Here is a 20,617-nt window from a genome sequence, read left to right on the forward strand (position 1 = left end):
TGTAAAGTTAAACTGTTTTGTTGTTCTTGTTGTTGTTAACTGAATTGATCCCAACTCATGGCAAGACATCTCCAAGACTCCTTGTTTTCCACTGCTCTGCTTAGGTCCTATAAATTGAAGCCCGTGAGCACCTTAGTAGAGTCTATCCATCTAGCATGTGATCTTCCTCTCTTTCTATATCCCTCCACCTTTACTAGAATTATTATCTTTTTCAGTGAGTCATTCTTTCTCATGATGGGACCGAAGTATGACAACCTCAACTTTATCATGGGAGCCAGGGAGCCAATTGTTCTAGGACCAATTTGTTTGTCTTTTTGGCTGTCCACAGTATCATCAGCACTCTTCTCTAGTACCACATCTCAAATGTAATGATTTTCCTCCTGTCTGCTTTCCTCATTGTCCAGCTCTTGCAACTGTACATGGTAATAAGGAAAACAATGGCTTGTATGATTCTAACTTTTGTGCTCATGTGATACTTAGTTGTATATCTTTACATATTAGAATCTTTCTATTTCTTTCATGGTCACCCTCCCCATTTGTAGCCTTCTTCTTATTTCTTGACTGCTGTCCCCATTCTGATCAATGTTTGACCCAAGATATGGGAACTCTTTTACTATTTCAGTTTCCTCATTGTCTACATTGTGTAGATCTTCATTCGTCATTATTTTTGTTTTATTTATGTTGAGCAGTAAGTTAAATGTTACTGAAAACCTTTTGGGAAGGAAGGTTCTTAACATGCAGAATTCTGATATAAACGGGCCTACAGTAGAATTAGATTTCCCTTCCTAACACTGTTAATCTCTACTTGTAAAATCCTTAGTATAAGTACACTGTCCCTCTTTAATCCTTCTTAATAGTTGTTCCAGGTCTACGGTATTTTCTGCTAGTAGTATGGTGTCATCTGCATATCTCAGTTTATTGATATTTCTTTCTCCTATCTTCACTCCTTCTGTGTGCCTGCTCTACATATGAAACTTTCTGCATATAAGTTGAACAGATCAGGTGAAAGGATGCAGCCTTGCCTGACCCTTTTGCCAACTGAGAACCATTCAGTTTCTCTGTGTTCTGTTCTAACAGTAGCCTCTTGTCCTAGGTACAGATTTTTCATCAGGACTATCAGATGTGTTGGCACTCCCAGGAATGTTTCATAGCTTTCCATGGTCTATGAAGCTGAAGGCTTTACTGTAGTCTATAAAACACATGGTCTTTCAAATAATCTGAACCCAAGCAAATATATCCATTGGAGAGGGGTAACAAATCAGTATTACTGGTGCACTCTAGCTGTTTTATTATATAAATAGATTTTTATTGCTTCTTGTCAAGTTAAATCCAATCAAAGAAAAAGAATAAGTAGAAGATTGAAAAGATCAGTACTTAATTTTGTTTGGATGTGTTTCTTGTTCCATCATAGTGCAAGAAGGTGAAGGCCTAGTGGTAATAACTTGACAATGTTGCTTTTTGCGTCAATACTTGCTCTTGATCAAGCTGTTCTGAATGTATGCTATCTATGGTGGGGTACAGACAGCGGAAAAGGGGTGGTCCACAGCCACCCCTTTTCTTGCCAGGTTGGAGGCAGGGCAGCCTCACCAGCAAAATGCCACTTCCCTATGGCCTGGAAAAGGGGTGTCCTTGGGGCTCCATGCCCTGGAGCACCCCGACAGCCACAGCCAGAGGAGAAAGGGGCCATTCCTGTAGCCGTTTGTGGCTGCAGGAATGAGGCGCGCACCAGAAGGAGCTCCGTTTCGGAGCTCCTTCTCATGCTGCTGTTAGTCCACCACAAGTGGCCTGGGGTGGTGCAAACACGTCACACACGTGCTGTGCTATTTGGATGCAGCGTGGCTGTGACGTCATAACGGCAGCACCTGTGTACACAGGGCACCGCTATTATGCCACCGCCAGCACATACTAGGGTTAGGGAGAGTGTATATGCTGCGCGCACCCTAATCCTAATACACCACTGGTACACCACTTTTTGCTGGCCTGTACCACGCCTCTATTAACTGAATAAATTAGTCCAAAAGGACTCACACTCCAAGTGTTTTCAGGATTGAACACTTTTTCAGTAGGAGGCTGAATTGTATGATGTTGAGTGTCAGACCATGGGTGCATCTACACTGTAGAACTAATGCAGTTTGACATCACTTCAGCTGCCACAGCTCCATCTTACAAAATGTTGGAATTTGTAGTTTTGTGAGCCACCAGCAGTCTTTGCCAGAGGAGGCTAAAGATCTAGTAAAACTACAAATTCCAGGATTCCCTAAGAATGAGCTATAGAACATAAAGCGATGTCAGGCTGCATTATTTCTACTCTAGAGAACAGTGCTCTACCCCCCCCCCCCCACTCTGGCATGGAAACCTACTGGGTAACAAAGGCAAAGTCACAAAGGCAAACTCCCTCTAAACAAATCCTGCCAAGAAACCCCCATGATGGGTTCACCTTAGGGTTACCATAGGCTGAAAATGACTTAAAAAGCACACAACAGCAAGCTTTTATCACTATCTTGACACTTCCTTCTCTTGTAGAATGGATAGAAAACCTTTGGCTCTCCAGATGCTTTGGTTTGCTGCTCTTACCAGCCCCAAGCAGCATGGTTCATGGGAAGTGGTTGTGGGAGTTGTAGGGCAAACAGAAGTTTTGGGGCCCTAGGAGGACCAAGGATTTCCCACGCCTGTTTTAAAACCTGAACATTATTTTTGAAACTGTCTTTCTCTGTAAATGCAGGCAGATCAGACCTGTTAGAGGATTATGCAGATATTAAGTCCAACTTCTTGATAGTTTTAGAGGTCAGAATCTTCTGCTGATTGCTCAGTGACCCAATTCCACCTTCATACCCCACATTTTAGCTTTTGCAGTTGCCCCAATAAGTCCATTTACTGGGTGATGGAGAGATATATCCAGCTATGGACTTCATTACATGGGAGAAAATAGGGGGGAAGTGCGGTTAAAATAGACATTATCTCATGAAAATCATGCAATCGTTGAAGATTAAAGAGACCTTATCCCAGCAATAACCAGGTAATAACCAGCAAGAAGTCATTCATAGGGAAATACCGTGAACAATTTGTTGCTGGTTATTACCTGGTTATTGCCGGGATGTGTACTCTTTATTCATGACGTCATTTGAAAATCTTCAACATGATTGCATGATTTTCATGGGATAATGTCCGCTTAAACCTCTGCTTTCCCCCAGTTTTTCCCATGTGATAAAGTCCTATGTTCCTGTAGCTGGACAAACATCAATGGCATCGTCCTTCAGGGGCTCTGAAGCATCCTGGAGGATGCTTGTTGACACAAAGGGAAGTAGGACAGTTAGAGGAGTAAATGAAGTTAAATGTTACTGAAAACCTTTTGGGAAGGAAGGTTCTTAACACGCAGAATTCTGTTATAAATGGGCCTACAGTAGAATTAGCTTTCCCTTCCTAACACTGTTAATTTCTACTTGTAAAATCCTTAGTATAAGTACACTGCCCCTCTGTGGTGCGGATAGAGAACTGCACATCCTTGATATTATATGTGAGTCTTGTACATTAAAATGAAAAATGGAAAAGTATAAAATAAAACCACAATTCATTATTCCATCAAACATCTCTCTTTGAAGCAAAAGCATCACTGCTGTCTTGGAATATATAGAGTTTCCTGGATCCCAGCTAAATCTATTTTATTTATATATTTGAGGAATTTATGAAGTGGTTCACATTAAAACCTTTTGGTGTAGTATATTGTAATTGTAAACAGTTACATACAACAAAATGCAATAAAAAGCAATGAAAGTAAAAAAGATGAATGTAATTTGACAGTCATTAAATATTTGACTAAAAATGTGTTTTTTTAAGATTAAAAAGAAAGTAGTGTAGGCACAGTTGAATTGATGTTTCATGGTAAGGGCCCAGAGCTTGGAAACTGAATTTTAAAAAGTAATTAATTCCTGTCACTCATCCTCGTGTTTCTGGTTTGTTGCCATTACACATTAACAAGTCTGAAAAGAAGCAATTAAAATACATATTATGTTGCTTGTTTGTTTTTGTTACGTTTTGTTGGCAGATATTCAGTGTTGCAACTATGGATTTATAACCGAGTTATGGATCCATAACTGCTCTATATTCAATGGAACTATATAGTCTTACTGTTAACCAATATATATGCCAACCTAGCCCCCCTTAAGGACTAGCCACCAAATTGGATGAGGGAGATCTGTTCAGCTTCTCATTTGGATAGAGGATGAAGTTTTCACTCCCTCCTGCTAGTGAGTAAGGATGTGGCCATCAGAAAGAGAACTTCAGTCGGACGCCCTTGTCAGAGTTTTACTCAGTGGCAGAAGATCTAAGATCCCTGTGGAACCATTGGGAACAATTCTACATGCTGCAGTACTGTAATACTTACTTGAAACAGTTGAACTTTCACTTAGACAATTTGCTTTTGAGTAGACATTCCTAGCATTGCATTATTGAATTCTGTGGAAAACAATGAGGGGTCAATTGACAACTAGCCTATCTTACTGATTAGGTTGCGCTAACTTGTGCACTACTAGGGTTGCAAGGGTAGGACTGTCCCAAACCTTTAGGTACACTGTCTGGGACAAAAAAAAAGTATAGATCATTAGCAAAAAGCACTAGATTTGTTGGAACATTTTTCCTCAGCTGGAGTTTTTTTGTTTTGGCGTGTAAAATAGCACTATACATGGCAAATGTCCAAAATTTGGAGAACAGTGCCTGCAACTTTAAAGGTAATTCAGTGTGTATCTTCACTGTAGATATAATGCACTTTAACTACCATGCCTCCATCCAACAGAATCATTGGATTTGTAGTTTTGTGAGGCACTCAACCTCTTTGGCAGAGAAGGCTAAAGACCTTGTGAAACTACAGATTCCAAGATTCCATCGCATGGAGCTACAACAAAGTGGTGTCAAACCGCTTTATTTCTAAAAGGTAGATTTGTCCTGAGTTCATGTACTAGAGGTCTAGCAGGAAGTGTAGATTCTAAACAAACCATGACAATGGAGAATTAAAATGTTCCAGTCTGGTGAATGGGGGTTAATATGACTTGTGAATGTTAACCGATTTAAACTGAATTTAATCCATAACTAATGCAAATTTCAATGTCTTACAACGAAAAAAATCTTGGTAATGCCCAAGATACAAAGCTTTTTAAATGGTATCTGAAATTTTGCAGATATAAACCTTTTAAATACATTATTAAACAAACCAACCATGCAGACGTCTGAAGATTTTGACTGCAGTTTTATTATTTTAGTAATGTCACATACAATGTAAACCATAATCCAGATAATGTGCAGATAATCCAGTCTCTTGTGAAGCAACAAAGGCCAAAATCTTAAACTACTTCTAAGGTTTCATCTGCAGTGAACTTAATGGAATTTACTTCTGAAGAAACATGCCTACCATCATGCTTTAAGAAAACTTTTGTGCTTACATTTCTAGCAAAATGAGGACTTCTGCAATAATTTTAAGCTACACCCTGCAAGAAACTTTGATCTATTCAGCTCTGTAAGATTGAGAACTAAAGACTATTTATAAAAACTAATAAATCTAGATGTCTTGTATACGAACACTGAGCAACCCTGCTGTTCTGTTTGAACATCCAAACAATTCAACTGAACTTGTCAAAACACAAATGATATACAGTCCACAAATTAGATTATAAGCTTGTGATAGAGTTCCATGAAACACATCCTTGGAGATTCCTTTTGCACTGGACATACCTGTAGGGGATTAGCATCTAATAACTATTTCAACTGCACTTGCCTTGCTGTGGTGTCCTTAACACAGCATGAAATAATGGACTGTGAAAAGCTGAGATGGGTTGGAATGGAGGCTCTTAATGGTTACACAAAAGCTGTGACTTTAAGGTTAAGTGAACTCTCAAACTCTAGAGTAGGCCCTCTGATGAGGTTGGGATTTGAAAATATGAAATTGTAGGGAAGGAGGAATCCTGAAGTAAACTGGGTCATCCTTCTCATTAGCGGAGGTCTTGTATCATAACCACTATAACCACCCTTGGAAAATGTAAGATACACTTTGGTTGAGATAACAGCAGGTAATGAAAGCCATTTTGGAGAAGAGAACTAGGTTGGTTGCACACCCCTAACAGATGACTCTTCTTGGTTCACATTTCTGGGGAGGGGTGGTGATAATGTTACAGCTTACATTCACAGCTCAGTCTGAATGAGGCGCAATGCCTTCTTCATGTTCTCTATTACTGCAAGCAGAACACAGTAAAGTGAATGTTGACGAGGTAACAATATAATTCTAGAAAATAATGAAATTACACACACACACAATTGGCCCTCTGTATCCATGGATTCTTTATCCACAGATTCAAATATTTTCTTAAAATATTTAAGAAAATATATAAATTCCAAACAGCAAACCTTGATTTTGCTATTTTGTATAAGGGATACCATTTTATTATGCCACTGCATTTAATGGGACTTGTATATCCATGGATTTTGTTATCCACAGGGGCTTCTGGAACAAAACCCACTGGATACCAAGAGCCTATACTCTCTCTCTCTCTCTCTCTCTCTCACACACACACACACACACACACATGCAGATTGAATATCCTTTATCCAAAATGCTTGGGACCAGATGTATTTAGAATTTTGAAGTATTTTTGGTTTTTGGAATACTTGTATATAATGAGATATCTTGGAGATGGGACCCAAGTCTAAACACTAAATTCATTTATGTTTTATATAGACATTACATAAATAGCCTGAAGGTAATTTTATACACAATACTTTAAAATTCATGCATGAAACAAAATTTGTGTACATTGAGACCATCAGCCATCCGTGTGGACAATTTTGGATTTTGAAGTATTTCAGATTTCATCCTGTATTGTAATGTCCTTCCCCTTATTCTCTATGTTTTGATTAAACTGATTTATTAAACTGCTTGGAAATAATGCTGAATACCAGAAGAGTGACTTAACAGGTAAAAAGAGAAGAATGAATAATATTAAAAACCATAAACAAATAAAATTTTAAAAAATAATGAAATCTACAAGCAAAGTACAGAAACATTTCTATGAAAAGTTGCTCTTTGGGGGAAAGGGATGTTACAAGAGCTTGTGAAAATGAAATAAATTATTAGTTGTCCTAAGCACTCCTGGGAGGAACTTCCATAGCTTTAGAGGCAGACTTAACCCAAGACATTTTACTACCATAGGTGAAAGATAAGATGATCCTTCTTCCTAATCCACATTCATGTCAACCAGACTGGCAGATGGACTTTATTTTGACACTATTGGAAGACCTATCATCACACAAAAGGCTAAGAAGCTAGTTTAGGAGGTGCAGGATGGCCTTGAGATGCATATACACCTAAATCCTATTTTAGTCCCGACTATTTTAGACCCATTAAATCCATTAGATTTATCTGAGCTATTCAGCTATTGACTGAACTTTGTAAGTCTCATAACTAACAGTGCAATACCATACACATGCCTACACAGAAGTCAAGTTCTTGGCAGATATGTCACCAAGGTCACACTGTTATTTGAGAGATGTGTATACAAGATTATACAAGAGCTCTCTTATCTATTGTGATCAATGCTGAAGACTATTGTCTGAACTACAGCCATCCCTCCATATTTGCGGCTTTGATATTTGCGGATTTGATTATTCATGGATTTCATTAATATGTTCTCTCTAGGACTGTCTAGGTCCTCCAGTGCAACTCTGCTGTCAACTTTAACTAAAAGTTGCACTGAAAGACCATTTGTAGCTACTCCAGTGCCATTCTATGGTCAGTGTATGTTGGACATTGATCACAGAGTTGCACTGGAGGACCTAGAGATTCCTAGAGAGGGGTCCTCTCAGGTAAAAACAGTGTTTTTGTTGTTTGCGGTTTTTCCATATTCACAGGGGTCTTGTTCCCCTAACCCTAGCGAATATGGAGGGACAACTGTATTCTTCAGTGAGACGCCAGCATGGTGTAGTAGTCTGAGTGTTGGACTAGGACTCTGGAAGAGCTGGGTTGAATCCCCACTTAGCCAAGGAAACCCAATTTGGGCAGGTCTCACACTCTCAGCCTTAGAGGAAAGCAATGACAAACCCCACTCTGAACAAAACCTGCAAGGTTCCCCTTGATAGGTACACTTTAAGGTTGCCATAAGTCATAAATGACTTTAATGCACACAACAATTTTGAATTCACTGGGAATTACTCCCAAGTCAGTGGGTACAGGATTGCAGGTTGTAATCAAGCAGGTCTAAAAAAGCTACTGTTTCCATTGTTAACATGACTTGGCTCACAGCTTTTGTGCTATGCTGATGCAATAGGTGCCACAGAGGACAAAAGCCACCCTCTTTCTAACTGCACAAATCTTGTCCTTGTAAACCATGTGGATCAGCACTGGAAGGGCGGAAACAAATAGCGGCATGCAATATTATGACGCACTAAACAATCCTAATTCAAGTGGGCTTGCTCAGACTATATTATGTGGCACAGGAGTGTGACCCAAAACTTTTGCTTCCTGAGGTCAAGTAGAAAATAGCACCATTACCTCCCTGCAAGTCAAGGTGCATAGTTCCTGACAATAAGTCAAGTTACTCTGGGTAAGTGAATCCTATTGCTACCCCAATCCCTACCTAGCCATAACAATAAAATAACAAATTAAGAACTAAAAATCTCCTACTTTTCCATTACAAATAAAATAAAACAAATCTGCTGCCCCACTTTGCCTAATTGTAGGGCCAGCCTTGGGTGGAGACAAGACATGGAAACCTCTATCATGGGTGGCATAAATATAAAATCTATTTTGGGAAAAAAAAAACATACACACTGGCAGGTCTTGAGGCTCATAAGTATACATTCGGTTAGAGTATCTTCCAGTGATATCTGCTCTCACTGTGAGAGAAGGATCTGGAAAAGCAAACAAGAAAAAGAAAAAAATGTTGCAATCATTTCTGCTTGAACATCTTATTTGGAAAGCACATAGGTTATGGAACAAACATTTTTAGGAAAAGACCTATTTTATAATTAATTTTAGTGTGGCTCAATTTTAGGGTGTAGGTTTGGTCACTGCTTGCTGTTCTGACTGGCGGGGCAAGGCCAATCCATAGTGTGCTGTTTTGGATATGACAGGAACTGTGGATTTCTACAAAACACGAAGTTACCAATTTGAAACTCCTTTCCTGGGGAAGCTAAGATGATTCTCTTCTTGCTGTCTTTCTATCTGCATATGAAACCCTTTCTGTTCCAACAGGCTTTAAGGAATTGACTATTGTTTAACTGATTTTAATCATTTGCCTTTTAATGGATTTGTTATAAACAGTTTTAATTTTATGAATAGCTTAATTGTTTTTTTAGCAGTAACTTTTCACATGATTTTATTCTGTAAGTGCTTTTATTTGTATTTATTTTAATTTTTGATTTCCCTTGTGTTTTGGGGAAAGGAAGGATATAAACAGGAGGAGGAGGGGATGAAAGTGGCACTCTTGAAAAGAGGATGCATATATTGGTTCATTCCTATAATGCCAAATTCACATTAGCTGTGAACTGACCCATTGCCCATCAGAGACTGAAGGTATGACATGTGGGTAGGACTCATGAGATGCTGCATTTAGGCAAGAATGAAGCAAGAATGTCCTGGAACAGATTGAAATCCATAGCTGATAGGTTCACCCTCACTTTGGAATGCTGTTGGGGGACAACCAACCATTAGTATATGACAAGACAGAGGACTAAAACCAATATTAGTTCTATCTAGACTTATTGGCGGGTTACAGACCACCATTAAAGTACGGAGTCAGTCTGTAGTAGGTTAGGAAGGTGCGGTACTTCCGCACCCCCTAAGTACGGACTGAGTCCGTACAAAATGGCGGCTCCCCTTCCACATGGGGGCCGCCATGATGACGTCACGACCGTGCCGCCTCTATATGGGGCGCCGTGGACGTGACATCGTCGGTCCGCGCCAGGGCGCTTAGTGCGCCCTTTGCGCGGACCAGGAAGGAGCTCCGTTTCGGAGATCCTTCCTGGTTTGTGGCGCTGCTTTGTGTCTCTGGGCGCAGCCTTCAGACAGCTGCGCCCAGTAAAGCAAGGGAGAAAGGGGCCAAGCGGCCCCTTTCTCCTCCTCCCTGCTGCCGCGGGGTGTCCTTGGGGCTTGAAGCCCCAAGGACACCCCTTTTCAGGCTGCGGGGAAGGGGCCTTTTGCCGTTTCCCCGCAGCCTGAAAAGCGGCAAATCGGGGCCTCAGCAGCTGCCGTTCTGGCAGCTGAGGCCCCGATACACCGGGGAAAGGGGCAAGTACAGCCCGTCCCAAATGGGCGGTCTGTAACCCGCCATTGAAATGAATGAGAAGTGAAAGTCACATCTAATCTATTTCCCACTGGTTTTAGTGGATCTGTCTTAGCTCCAATGAATGTACAGTGTCTCTGATAGAAGTTCCAGCAGAACAAACCCATTTGTAGAGAAATACAACATTTATGTCAACATTACTATTGCTAGGTAATCCTGCAAATTTCTGCTTCATGTATTTTGTGTGTCAGCTGGAACACTTAGAAATGTAATTGCACTAACAAAAGACTTAATTAATTCTGTATTAGCAGGCAAAGCTTTCTCATTAATATTGATCAGTGGCAGGAGAAGTGATTCCTAGTCAAAACCATTGGTACTGCTACTGATGGTGTTGTGAAATTCTTTCATTGCAACGAGGCATAGTGGAGCAAACATCCTAGCCAGTACTTTGTAAATGTTGTTAACCCATGGGAAAGGGGGCTGCTGTTGATGTCAGTTAGGACAGAGCTGGTTAACATTTGAACTTCCAGATGCTGATAGACTGTAATCCCTATCATCCATCACCATTCTGGTTACGCTGTCTAGAGCGGATGAGAGTTCAACAACATGCAGAGGGCCATGTATTTATCTCTGAGCTAGAATGATTACTGGGACAGAAGCTGAATGTCCTACAGAACTTGCCTCCATCACCACTACCTAAAGTGTAAAAGTCAGGCCAGGAATTTCACTCCAGATTACATTGTTTTGCTGTCCCTTTGACCTTGGTGGACTGCATTCCCTGATAACTCCAAATTTCCCTCCCTAAGTCACAGCTGATGCCATCCACATGTTTCTTGGGAGGCACAATTTGCTATGTGAACATTATTTTACCATGGGCTTATTTTAGGACATAGAAGGCCTGTTTGAGAAACAGAAAGTGACCAACTTCCAGCTTCTTGAAATGCTTATTTAAGGTCTAAACCAGTCCTGGTATGTGAGAGAGTTATGTTTAAATGGCAAATCACCCAGCATTGATTCACACTCCATGTTGAGGAGGTTGTAGTGGTGTCTGGGAATTCTAGGGACTACATCTGGCCCTATAGCCACACTTTGACCACTCCAAGTTACAACATCAATCAACAGTTGCCACTAATGGAATATGTGCTTGGTCACTGCTAGCAATAATTATTTTACATTCAGATGAAGTTCTCACAGTCATATTTGATACATACCTATGAACATAATTCGCGGCACATATTGTCCATCAGGTGACAAGTTCTTGTCTGTGGTTTCATGCTGGCAGGAAGAGTGAAAATCATCTTAAAAAGTACTACAGAATTGGATACCTGTCTATGACCCCCCTCCCTGCAGTGAATAATAGATTTAAGAGAGAGAGAGAGAGATTATTTCTGCATACCATGAGGTTAAGCATGACAAAATTGTTCTGACACATTTCTTGTATCTCTTGGTTTTCTGCAAAAACCTTCTTCAATGCTGTAGAAAGTGAGAGAAGACCACCATGTCAAATACAAAAAGAGCAAACCAAATGAATCTGGTGCTACATCAAAGCAATATATGATAGACCTAGGTATTGTGACCTACTTCTGGCATTTTGTATACAAGTCTAATGTGAAATGAAAGCTGAAATGGAGCCAGTGGCTTTCTCAGTGGCTTTCTCCTTGCCTCTCTGCATGCCATCAAAGCACATCTGTTCTCTTACCAAGAGAAAAAACATAAAAGCATGTCTTTTGCCATGCTGGAAAAGTCCATTTGGCAAAAGGCATTCTTTTATGGTCATCTTCTTTAAGGAGAATGGAAGTGCCATAACAGCATGTGAAGAGGCAAGGAGAAAGCTGCTTCTCTCCAGCTTCATTTTGGCTCATGCTAAAAAGCTCTAAGAAGACAATAAAATATAGCATCTTTTGAATCAAGACCTACTCATATAATTCATTTTAAGGATTTCTGTAGGTAAGATCCACAATTTGTCACACCTGGAAATAGACCCATTGAAATCCATTGGGTCTTCTCTAAGTACAACTAAAACTCAATGTAGCTCAATAAATGGCTTCAAAATAATCCTGATTCAGAGTTAGGAACACATACAGAAGAAAATTTAGCCTGCAAATATTTACATGCCATTTGACATTCATGACTGTCAGTTTTGATAGATCTGGCTATCTATTTGTCCTTTCATATGCTATCCCTATTGGAATTCACACATTGGAATTCAAGGAGCAGTCTAATTTGCTAGATGATGACATTCCTCTGGGAGATCTGCAAGGCACAGCATACAGTTGGCTGCTTAGGTCATTATCCAAAATGGAGATCAAAACTCAGAAGCCCATATATATGATCTTTGCCCACTGAGATGATACTACGTATGATTAGCCTCAAGTCAGGTAAACCTCAAGTTGTAACTGAAAGCCCTCTTCCTCAGGGTTTTTTTTTTTAAATAGTATTGAGGCCAAGTAGATAAAAAGGGCATTGTTCCAAACAAATTCTTCAGAGAGGGATGCTAGGCAACCACACTCATGTCTGTGTCTGGTTACAAAGCTATAAGAACAAAACAATACTAAATATGAAAAGTATTCAGTCTGGGTCTTGTTAGTAAATCCATGCTGAAGCACCTAACAGAAATTTGTCCATGCTAGGTTCTACTTTTTATAACAAAGAAAATTCATAGCAAAACAAGCCTCTGTTGCTTAGTTATTTTGCTACTTAAGTATTCCTTAAGTATTTTGCTGATATTAAGTGACTGGAGGATACTAACAATTCCTTCTACATCGGTTTAGGAACCTGCTTAAAAGCTTGGAACTTGCTTAGGAAATTGGGAAAGTGCAGATTCTAGAATTCCCAACAATATATTTAGTATCTGGAAATTCTCTCTCTCTCTCTCTGTAAATTCTATAATGAGCATGTCAGCATCAGAATTAACGGCCAATTGTTGCTCTCTGTACAAAAATCAACCTCAAAACACATATCATAAATAAATGTAAATCATAAATTGCAAAGTAATCAATGACACTTCCTCCATGCTTTGTGAGATGAGTATATGCCCCATCAATCTAATATTTCTATTGCAATGGCTTGAGAGTAGTGCAAATAAAGGATCTATCTGTCTCTGCTATCTGAGCAATTTTGCGACTTGTACTCTGAAATGTAAGCTTTATTTAGGAACAATGCATATTCTGTTAAATGGCGATCATATGGTCAGTAGTTGTATGAATATATCCTCAGTGTTAAGGAAAGTTCAAGAGTACTCCAAAGGGATAGCCCAGGACATTTTGCTGGCTCAGGGAAAGCAGCAAATGTCACTGCCCTACAACTGATCCAGTTATTTGGAGGAAATGGTGGTGGATGGTGGTTTCTGTCTCAGTAGGGAGTTAATTTGTTCCTGATTTTAGCCTGAACTTTAAAGGAGCTTACCAGGGTGCTGAATTTCTTTGGTGGATGAGTCTCAGCACCTTGGACAGCTCCTTTAGAATGATACATTGTCCCACTGACATGGAAGCCACCAGCTGCTGCTGTCTGACAGGTACCTTTTCCTGCCAGTAAAAATAATAGAAGGAAGTAATAAGTAATAGTTTCCACCTTTTTCTTGCCATCCAAAATGTGATGCCTAAGGCAGCTGTCTCACTTTGAATTACAGCATCTTTTAAGTAAAACTTTGACATTTTCCAAAGTGAAATTCCTATTCTCAAACAGGGTTAGAATCTGAGTGAAACCAATAATTCTGGCAGTGATTCTATTTACAGTCTTACACCACCTAGTCCAAATCACTTATTTTCTGATAATATTAAACAATAACCATTTTTGGATTGGAATCTCAGTATCAAAAAAAAGTTAGTTTATATAATTATTTATGCTTACAGAAACATTGTAGAAATAGTCATTAGAAATGAAACTGGTTTGTTTTACCTTGACAGTACTGACAGTCTTCCAAATGATGAATAACCATCAGTGGCTTATTACTTTTTCAAAGAGAAAAATATATTAGATTAAATGCAAATACTTTCCTTTGTAATGCAAAACAATTGCCACTAAGTGAAACAATCGAGGGAAAGTGTCAGTAATAAATAAAGGAGGATTTAGAAAAGGAGTGGGAGAATTATCAAGGGAATGCACACACAGCAAATGTAAGAGTTGTAGGTGTAAACAGTTCTCAGTGAACTGTCTCTGCAATGCTAGAAATTTGGATAATGAAGGACAATTTAAATCAAAAGGGATAGAATTCTTATTCGGAAGGGAAATGTCCTTATCACTCTCTCACAGCTACTTCTATGGCTATGTTGGAGACTGCCCTGCACACTTCCTAGGTCCCTAAACTTCCTTCAGTCCCCAAATTTCTAGCTCTTTAGGGAGTGGGACATGAAAATTATTCACACTCATAAGTCTTATATTTGTTACATGCATCCCTTTGGGAACATTGCCTGTGTCATTTCTTTGTCTCTGAATGATAAACTGGAATTTTAAATTACTGCTATGCCAGAAATTGGTGTGAAGGAAAATTTCACGGGGGGGGGGGGTTCCTATTGTGGATGGGCAATGTCCCCATTTCAGATACCCCAGGTGCACCGTTGGAACTGGAATGGAACAATAGTGCAGGTGAGTTTTTAAGCAGCACAATGCAACAAGTCTGACATACTTTCACATTTCTGATCACACTCTCCAATAAGCACATTGTGGCACCTACCAGCCTGATAGGAGGGGCACTAGGACACTGGTTTAGAAGTCTTCTCAAACCCATGCTGAAGTTCAGATTTTGGTCACTTTCTTGCTTTTATATTTTGTAATACAGAGATGGGCAAGATACTGACAGCACTCCCCACCATTGGCTATACTGGCTTTGATGAATGGGATTTGCATTTGAAAACATCTGGATGGCTACAATCATCTCACTCTGTTGCAGTGTAATGGTTGTTGTTTGAAACTTTTCCAGAAAAATTATATTGAATGCTAGTCTCTCATCTTGTCTGAAAAACAAGCATACTTATGTCCCTTCTTGCACTTAGCAAGAATGAACTGTTAGCCAAAAGAGATTCACACATGCCATACTTCTGGAGGCTTCTTCGCAGATTCGCCTGGTAAGCTATTACCTGACATCAACTTGGCCCTAATCAGTTTGCTACACAGTAATTTCAGGAAAATGTGAATTAATGAGTGTCAGAGCAAATCAAGCCCAAACACTTAAGTAGAAGTCAAAATGACTAAAATGAGGCTCTTGAACTGAGGCTGTTGTACTATTGTAAGATGGCATGAGTCATTGGAAAATATTATAATACTTGGTAAAGGAAATAGGAAAAAAGGAAATCAGCATTACAGGAATTAGGAAGATCTGAGCAAGGCAGTTGATGATCAGAGCTCTTGGAGTTCTCTCATACATATGGTCGCCATAAGTCAAAGCTCCTTGAAGTAGACAAAAGGAGAAGGTGAAGGAAAAGGAGAAGGAGAAGGAGAAGGGAGGGTGTCACTAGTGGAATGGGGGCAGACCTCACTGGGTAACACCTCGGGGGGGGGGGGGGGGGGGGGGCCACCCAATGGTGGCCCTTTGAGAAAAAGAGCGGTGGCAGCAGGAGGAACGTGGAAGCCTGAGTCCTCCACACACCCCACTGCCACTACTTATCTCTTTGCAGACCATGGCCCCCCAAAGAAATTAGTGATAGCAGCCAGGGTAATGTGGAGGAGTCAGCCACCACACACTACCACCACTACTGCTTATTGCTTCTGGACCCATGGTCCTCTGAAGAATCGAATGGCAGAAACAGTGGAAATGAGGAGGCCTGAGTCTTTCAGACCCTCTGCTCATCTCTTTGAGGCCCTTGGCCCCCTAAAGAAACAAGTGACAACAACATTGGTAACATGGAGGACTCATCCCCCCACCCCAGCTTTTGCTGCTTCTTGTCTCTTTGGGGAGCCAAAGGGGAGTGGCAATAGTGGCAGAAACAGATATATAATTTTTAACACTCCCTGCCCGGTTTTCTTGATGGGATGTTAAAATAATGACCTGCATCAGGTGTAAAACATGCCTTATATGCCACTGGGAGAGGGAGAAGGAGAAAGAGAGGAAGAAGGAGAAGTGTTACTACTCATACAACTCATAGTAACAATAATAACAACAACAGTTTTTTCTTGTTTCAGTATGACATGCATCACTGGATATAGGAATATTCCATTAGAGCAAACATTTTGTAAGAGCAAAACATTTGTTAGAACACTTTTAATGATAGTGTTACCTTTGCTTTGCTTGATATAGCCCTTCTTCATAAGTTTGTACCCAGGTTATTTCATCTCCCCATCCTAGAACAACAGATTCAGGTTGGATTATTATAAGTCTAAGTACCCACCCAATACATATTTTTCATATTGAATTACACCTGTACTGAAATCTTTTTGTACAGAGACTGTTCAGTAGCTTTTCTTTCTTATTAAATCTGACACGGACCTAAATCCTACACTTAGTCCCAACTAGAGATGACCTGTTGAATCAATTGGATTTACCTATGTGTTAACTCACCACTCAACAATCAATTCAATGGGTCTGTCTGGGACTAACCACATAAATTTAGTCCAATAAGTAGCACTATATCATAGATATATATTCCATCACATTTATGCCTATAGCATTTGTGCATGCGAGGTAGGAGCATGTAGTACTTGCTAAAATATTTTAAAATTCATGTTTTCTCACTGTTCAAAATACTATGTTGCTAGTTAGTGGTTATTGCCTTCAGGAAAGAGTTCAGATGCAAAACATTAAGAAAATAAAATGAAATAAATAACCCCCCCAACAATGTTGGCTTATATTCAACTGTCCTTCCCAATTAAGCAATAACCTAAGACGTTTTCAGGACTTATGCTTTTAAGCGGACTTACAGTGGGCAGTTTTCTAATGTCGGTATCTAGTAAAGGACTGCAATTGTGTTACTGGAAATAGAAAAGTAACTGGTGCACATCAAGACTGATGCACAACAAAACTGGTAAACAATGGAACTGATGCACAATGGGACTGATGAATATCAGGAACAATGTGCATTGCTCCTGTTGTGTGCCAAGACCAAGCTGAACCAACACACATTGGAACACTCTGGGTGGTGTCCTGTTATGCATCTTCACAATTCACTAACAGGGTTTCTTAGCACCTCTGCTACATAGCTACATGCAATGCAATTTAAAGTATACGAAACATTACATAATGTAGTCTGTGATAGAGGATTCTAGCCCATATTATGTACTTGATTATTTATTTAGGCTGAGATCCTGCATCAGATGCCATGGCACATAACTTTATCATGATATTAACAACATCCTTGGTGAATTATAATGAGTCATATCAGATTGTATCACACAGTGCTACAATGCTCAGTGTGCCATGAGATCCATGGCACAATATTGTTAGCACATCCTGCATATCCCATGCCATATTTGGGGTTCCCATCTTTTCATATTTCGTATCTGGAACCAGCATGTTCTTAAGAGGTTCTGATGACCTTTTTGGAACTGAGGCTCCTAGGAGAAAAGAAGCGAAGACCAAGGGCATGTGGACAATCCAGGTGATAATACAATCAAGTCCAAATAGGTGTACTGGTTGTCAGTTCTTGGGAAAGAACATCATGCCTTTGTTACATTACAAGATAGCACATCTCTAGAGGCTAGTTTTCAGGAATAAATATTGGTCTCAAAAACCTAGCTTCTGTGCACACCATACATATACAGTTGTCCCAGGCTGTGCTCCATGTATGTTTTGTGTTGCCCTCAGATCTCAGTCTGAGCCACTCCCGCTTTCCATGGTTTACTTTTCAGACGCATAAATATTGCCTTCTTTAAACCTCTTAAACTCCACTATCCAGTTCCCATACTTCCATTTCACTGAGCTCTGAATGCTATGTTTCTCTGTGTGTCTCTGAATGCTGCTATCATGTGTGTATGAGTGTACTTTGTATTTTTCTGAATACAATCTGCCCTCAGTATCTGTGGAAGATCCATTCCAGACCCCCCTGTGGACACTAAAATCCATGAATACTCAAGCCCATGTTGTCCCCAATTGCAGTGTGTGCACATGGCTACAGCACCATTAGGGACAGTCCCTGTTGTCCCATGGCACCTAGTTCTGGACTCAAGCCGGTAAAAAAATAAAGAATAAAAACAGTGAGAACAAACATAGTTTAAGAATTGGCAGTTAACAGCATATAAAAGTTTAAAATGTAATTAAACTATCAAAATACTAAAAGCTATTAAAAACATAAATGATTAAAAGGGGAAAAGACAAATAGGAACTCCAGCACATTATATAAGGCCCTTTCCCCTTGAGCTATCAGTCTGCCAAGGCCTGTTAAAATAAAAAAGTCTTTACTTGCCTGTGGAAAGAAAGGAAAAGTATTTTTTAAAAGAACCAATGTCTTGTTAGATTCCTTCCTCAGTATCTATGCCTTTGAATAAATGTAAAATGCTTTGAAGAGTGACTAAGTGTGTAGGAATTCAGAGAATAGAATGAAACTACTGTACCTCTTGAGAGTGTCTGGGGAAGTCTTTTTTCCTTCTTGATTGCCATTGCAAAATTGGAGGAAACAGCAATTAACATGAAGGATAAACCCAGTGCTGAATGCATCTTTCTTTCTTTCTTTCTTTCTTTCTTTCTTTCTTTCTTGATAGTCCCAATAATAGAAAACAGAACAAATTCTTTAAGTGTGTATTTTTCCAAGGAGTTGTGTTTGCACATGTGATTTAGACATATATTTATTTGCTATGGTGAAACATGAATTTCCTTTCTAACAAACTACTGAAACTGAATGCACATATTAACCCCCCCCCCCCCCAAACACACACACACAAAGCTAATGCCACAGTTGAGCAAAGTGGGGAGGGGAGAAGAAATAGAAACCTAATCTAATTAGATTTTTTGGATAGTCTGTTTCTTCCTCCATCTCCTGTTCTTTGGAAGAGGTAAAAAATATACTGTACACTACTGGAGAACTCCAAAAAATGCACATTCTTTTTTTGACATTGCTATTGACTAACTGCATTTCAGATGGGGATGGTTAACCTCCTGATCCAGCATAACCATATTGGTTATTTTTATTTTAGAAAACAGTCTGGCAGGCATATTAAACTGAATAAGAGCATGTTAGGGTGCACATTTGTCTCCTTTAGAATAATATAATTACAGGTCCATGGGCAAAGTGATCAATGGCACTTTCAGCAGGACTGTATGCTAGACAGATAATCTGCAGAAGGACATGTGAAAGCACTCCATTGTTGTGGAGATACATTTTCATAGATAGGCAAGGGCTATTTGAACAAACCTCACCAAGAAAAATCTCTGTTTGCCTTAGGTTCACCATAAGAAATGACTTGTAGTCACATAACCGCAACATTTCTTCTGAGTTATATAACCTTTTCTATTGGCAAAAACTGCTAGCTCCAAGTTCTCTACATTATAGGTTGGCAGAAAATTTGGTTATACATAAAGCACACCTTCTTAAATGAATGGTTAAGTTAACTGTGGCTAATTAATTCTAATGGCTTTGCTTGAAGTAAAGCTTAAGCTTGTGTCCAGTCCTAAATACCTGTAAACAATGCACATTAGAATGACAGAATTTAATAGAATGGCTATATATAATCTAATAATACTAATGTTGGCAGTAATGCTGAACAGCCCAGCTATTCAAAAAATGTTAAGAAATTAATAAAGCTTGATTAAGTATACATCTCAGGTTTGCTAAGAAAAAGGATGCTAAGCTTCACAAAACTATTCACAAGATGCTGGATTCAAACGTGCTTCAAAGGCATACAAAAGCAGTCATCACTAACGTTTATCATAATATTTGAACTGAGCTAAATTTCTCTTTCAATACCATTATACAAGTCTCAGCTGTTTTGACCTGTTCCCTGATAAACGTCAGTCCATTGGTGGCAAACTGTTATGGCTGCGATGAGATCTATTTTAATCACTGTTGTTAAAAGCAAGAGACACCATCAGTGAATACTTGACAGATAACTGATAAATCACTATGTGCAATTTGCATTTGTTTATCGCAGGTTGGATAAATTGCAATGAAAAAGTTAAGACTTTGGATTTTGCTCACCGGAGCTGATCAGTTGTGCTGGTGAATGTTCCTGGCCAAGGAAATAAATGATTTAAAGTGGGTGTGATTTATAGACCTGAGAACACCTGACATGCCTAGGCACTTCATCCAGACATAGAAGCACTTATTCACCTGGAAAAGGAATTGCAATGCCCAGTGGTATCCCTCCCTCTCTCCGCTCTCTGAACATCTCACTCCTGCAAGATCTCATTCTGGCATATTGAATTCTCAGATTTCTTCTTCCATCTTTGCTTGTATCAGGTGTCATTATACTGGAACCAAAGAAAAAGTAGT

General features: G+C 39.5%; 1 protein-coding gene across 1 annotated transcript; it reads right to left on the reverse strand.

The window, feature by feature from the left end:
* Window positions 1–5,296: 5,296 nt before the first annotated feature.
* AGR3 (anterior gradient 3, protein disulphide isomerase family member) lies at window positions 5,297–20,355 on the reverse strand. The gene is made up of 8 exons (XM_042476209.1): window positions 20,324–20,355; window positions 18,744–18,870; window positions 16,475–16,538; window positions 14,160–14,212; window positions 11,659–11,735; window positions 11,474–11,537; window positions 8,806–8,889; window positions 5,297–6,218 (listed from the first exon to the last, which is right to left on the reverse strand). Exons 2-8 carry the CDS (start codon window positions 18,844–18,846, stop codon window positions 6,169–6,171), a joined length of 495 nt encoding a protein of 164 aa, XP_042332143.1. The 5' UTR covers window positions 18,847–18,870; window positions 20,324–20,355; the 3' UTR covers window positions 5,297–6,168.
* Between the last annotated feature and the right edge of the window lie 262 nt (window positions 20,356–20,617).

The sequence above is a fragment of the Sceloporus undulatus genome, chromosome 6, assembly GCF_019175285.1.
Source record: "Sceloporus undulatus isolate JIND9_A2432 ecotype Alabama chromosome 6, SceUnd_v1.1, whole genome shotgun sequence".
NCBI lineage: Eukaryota > Metazoa > Chordata > Lepidosauria > Squamata > Phrynosomatidae > Sceloporus > Sceloporus undulatus.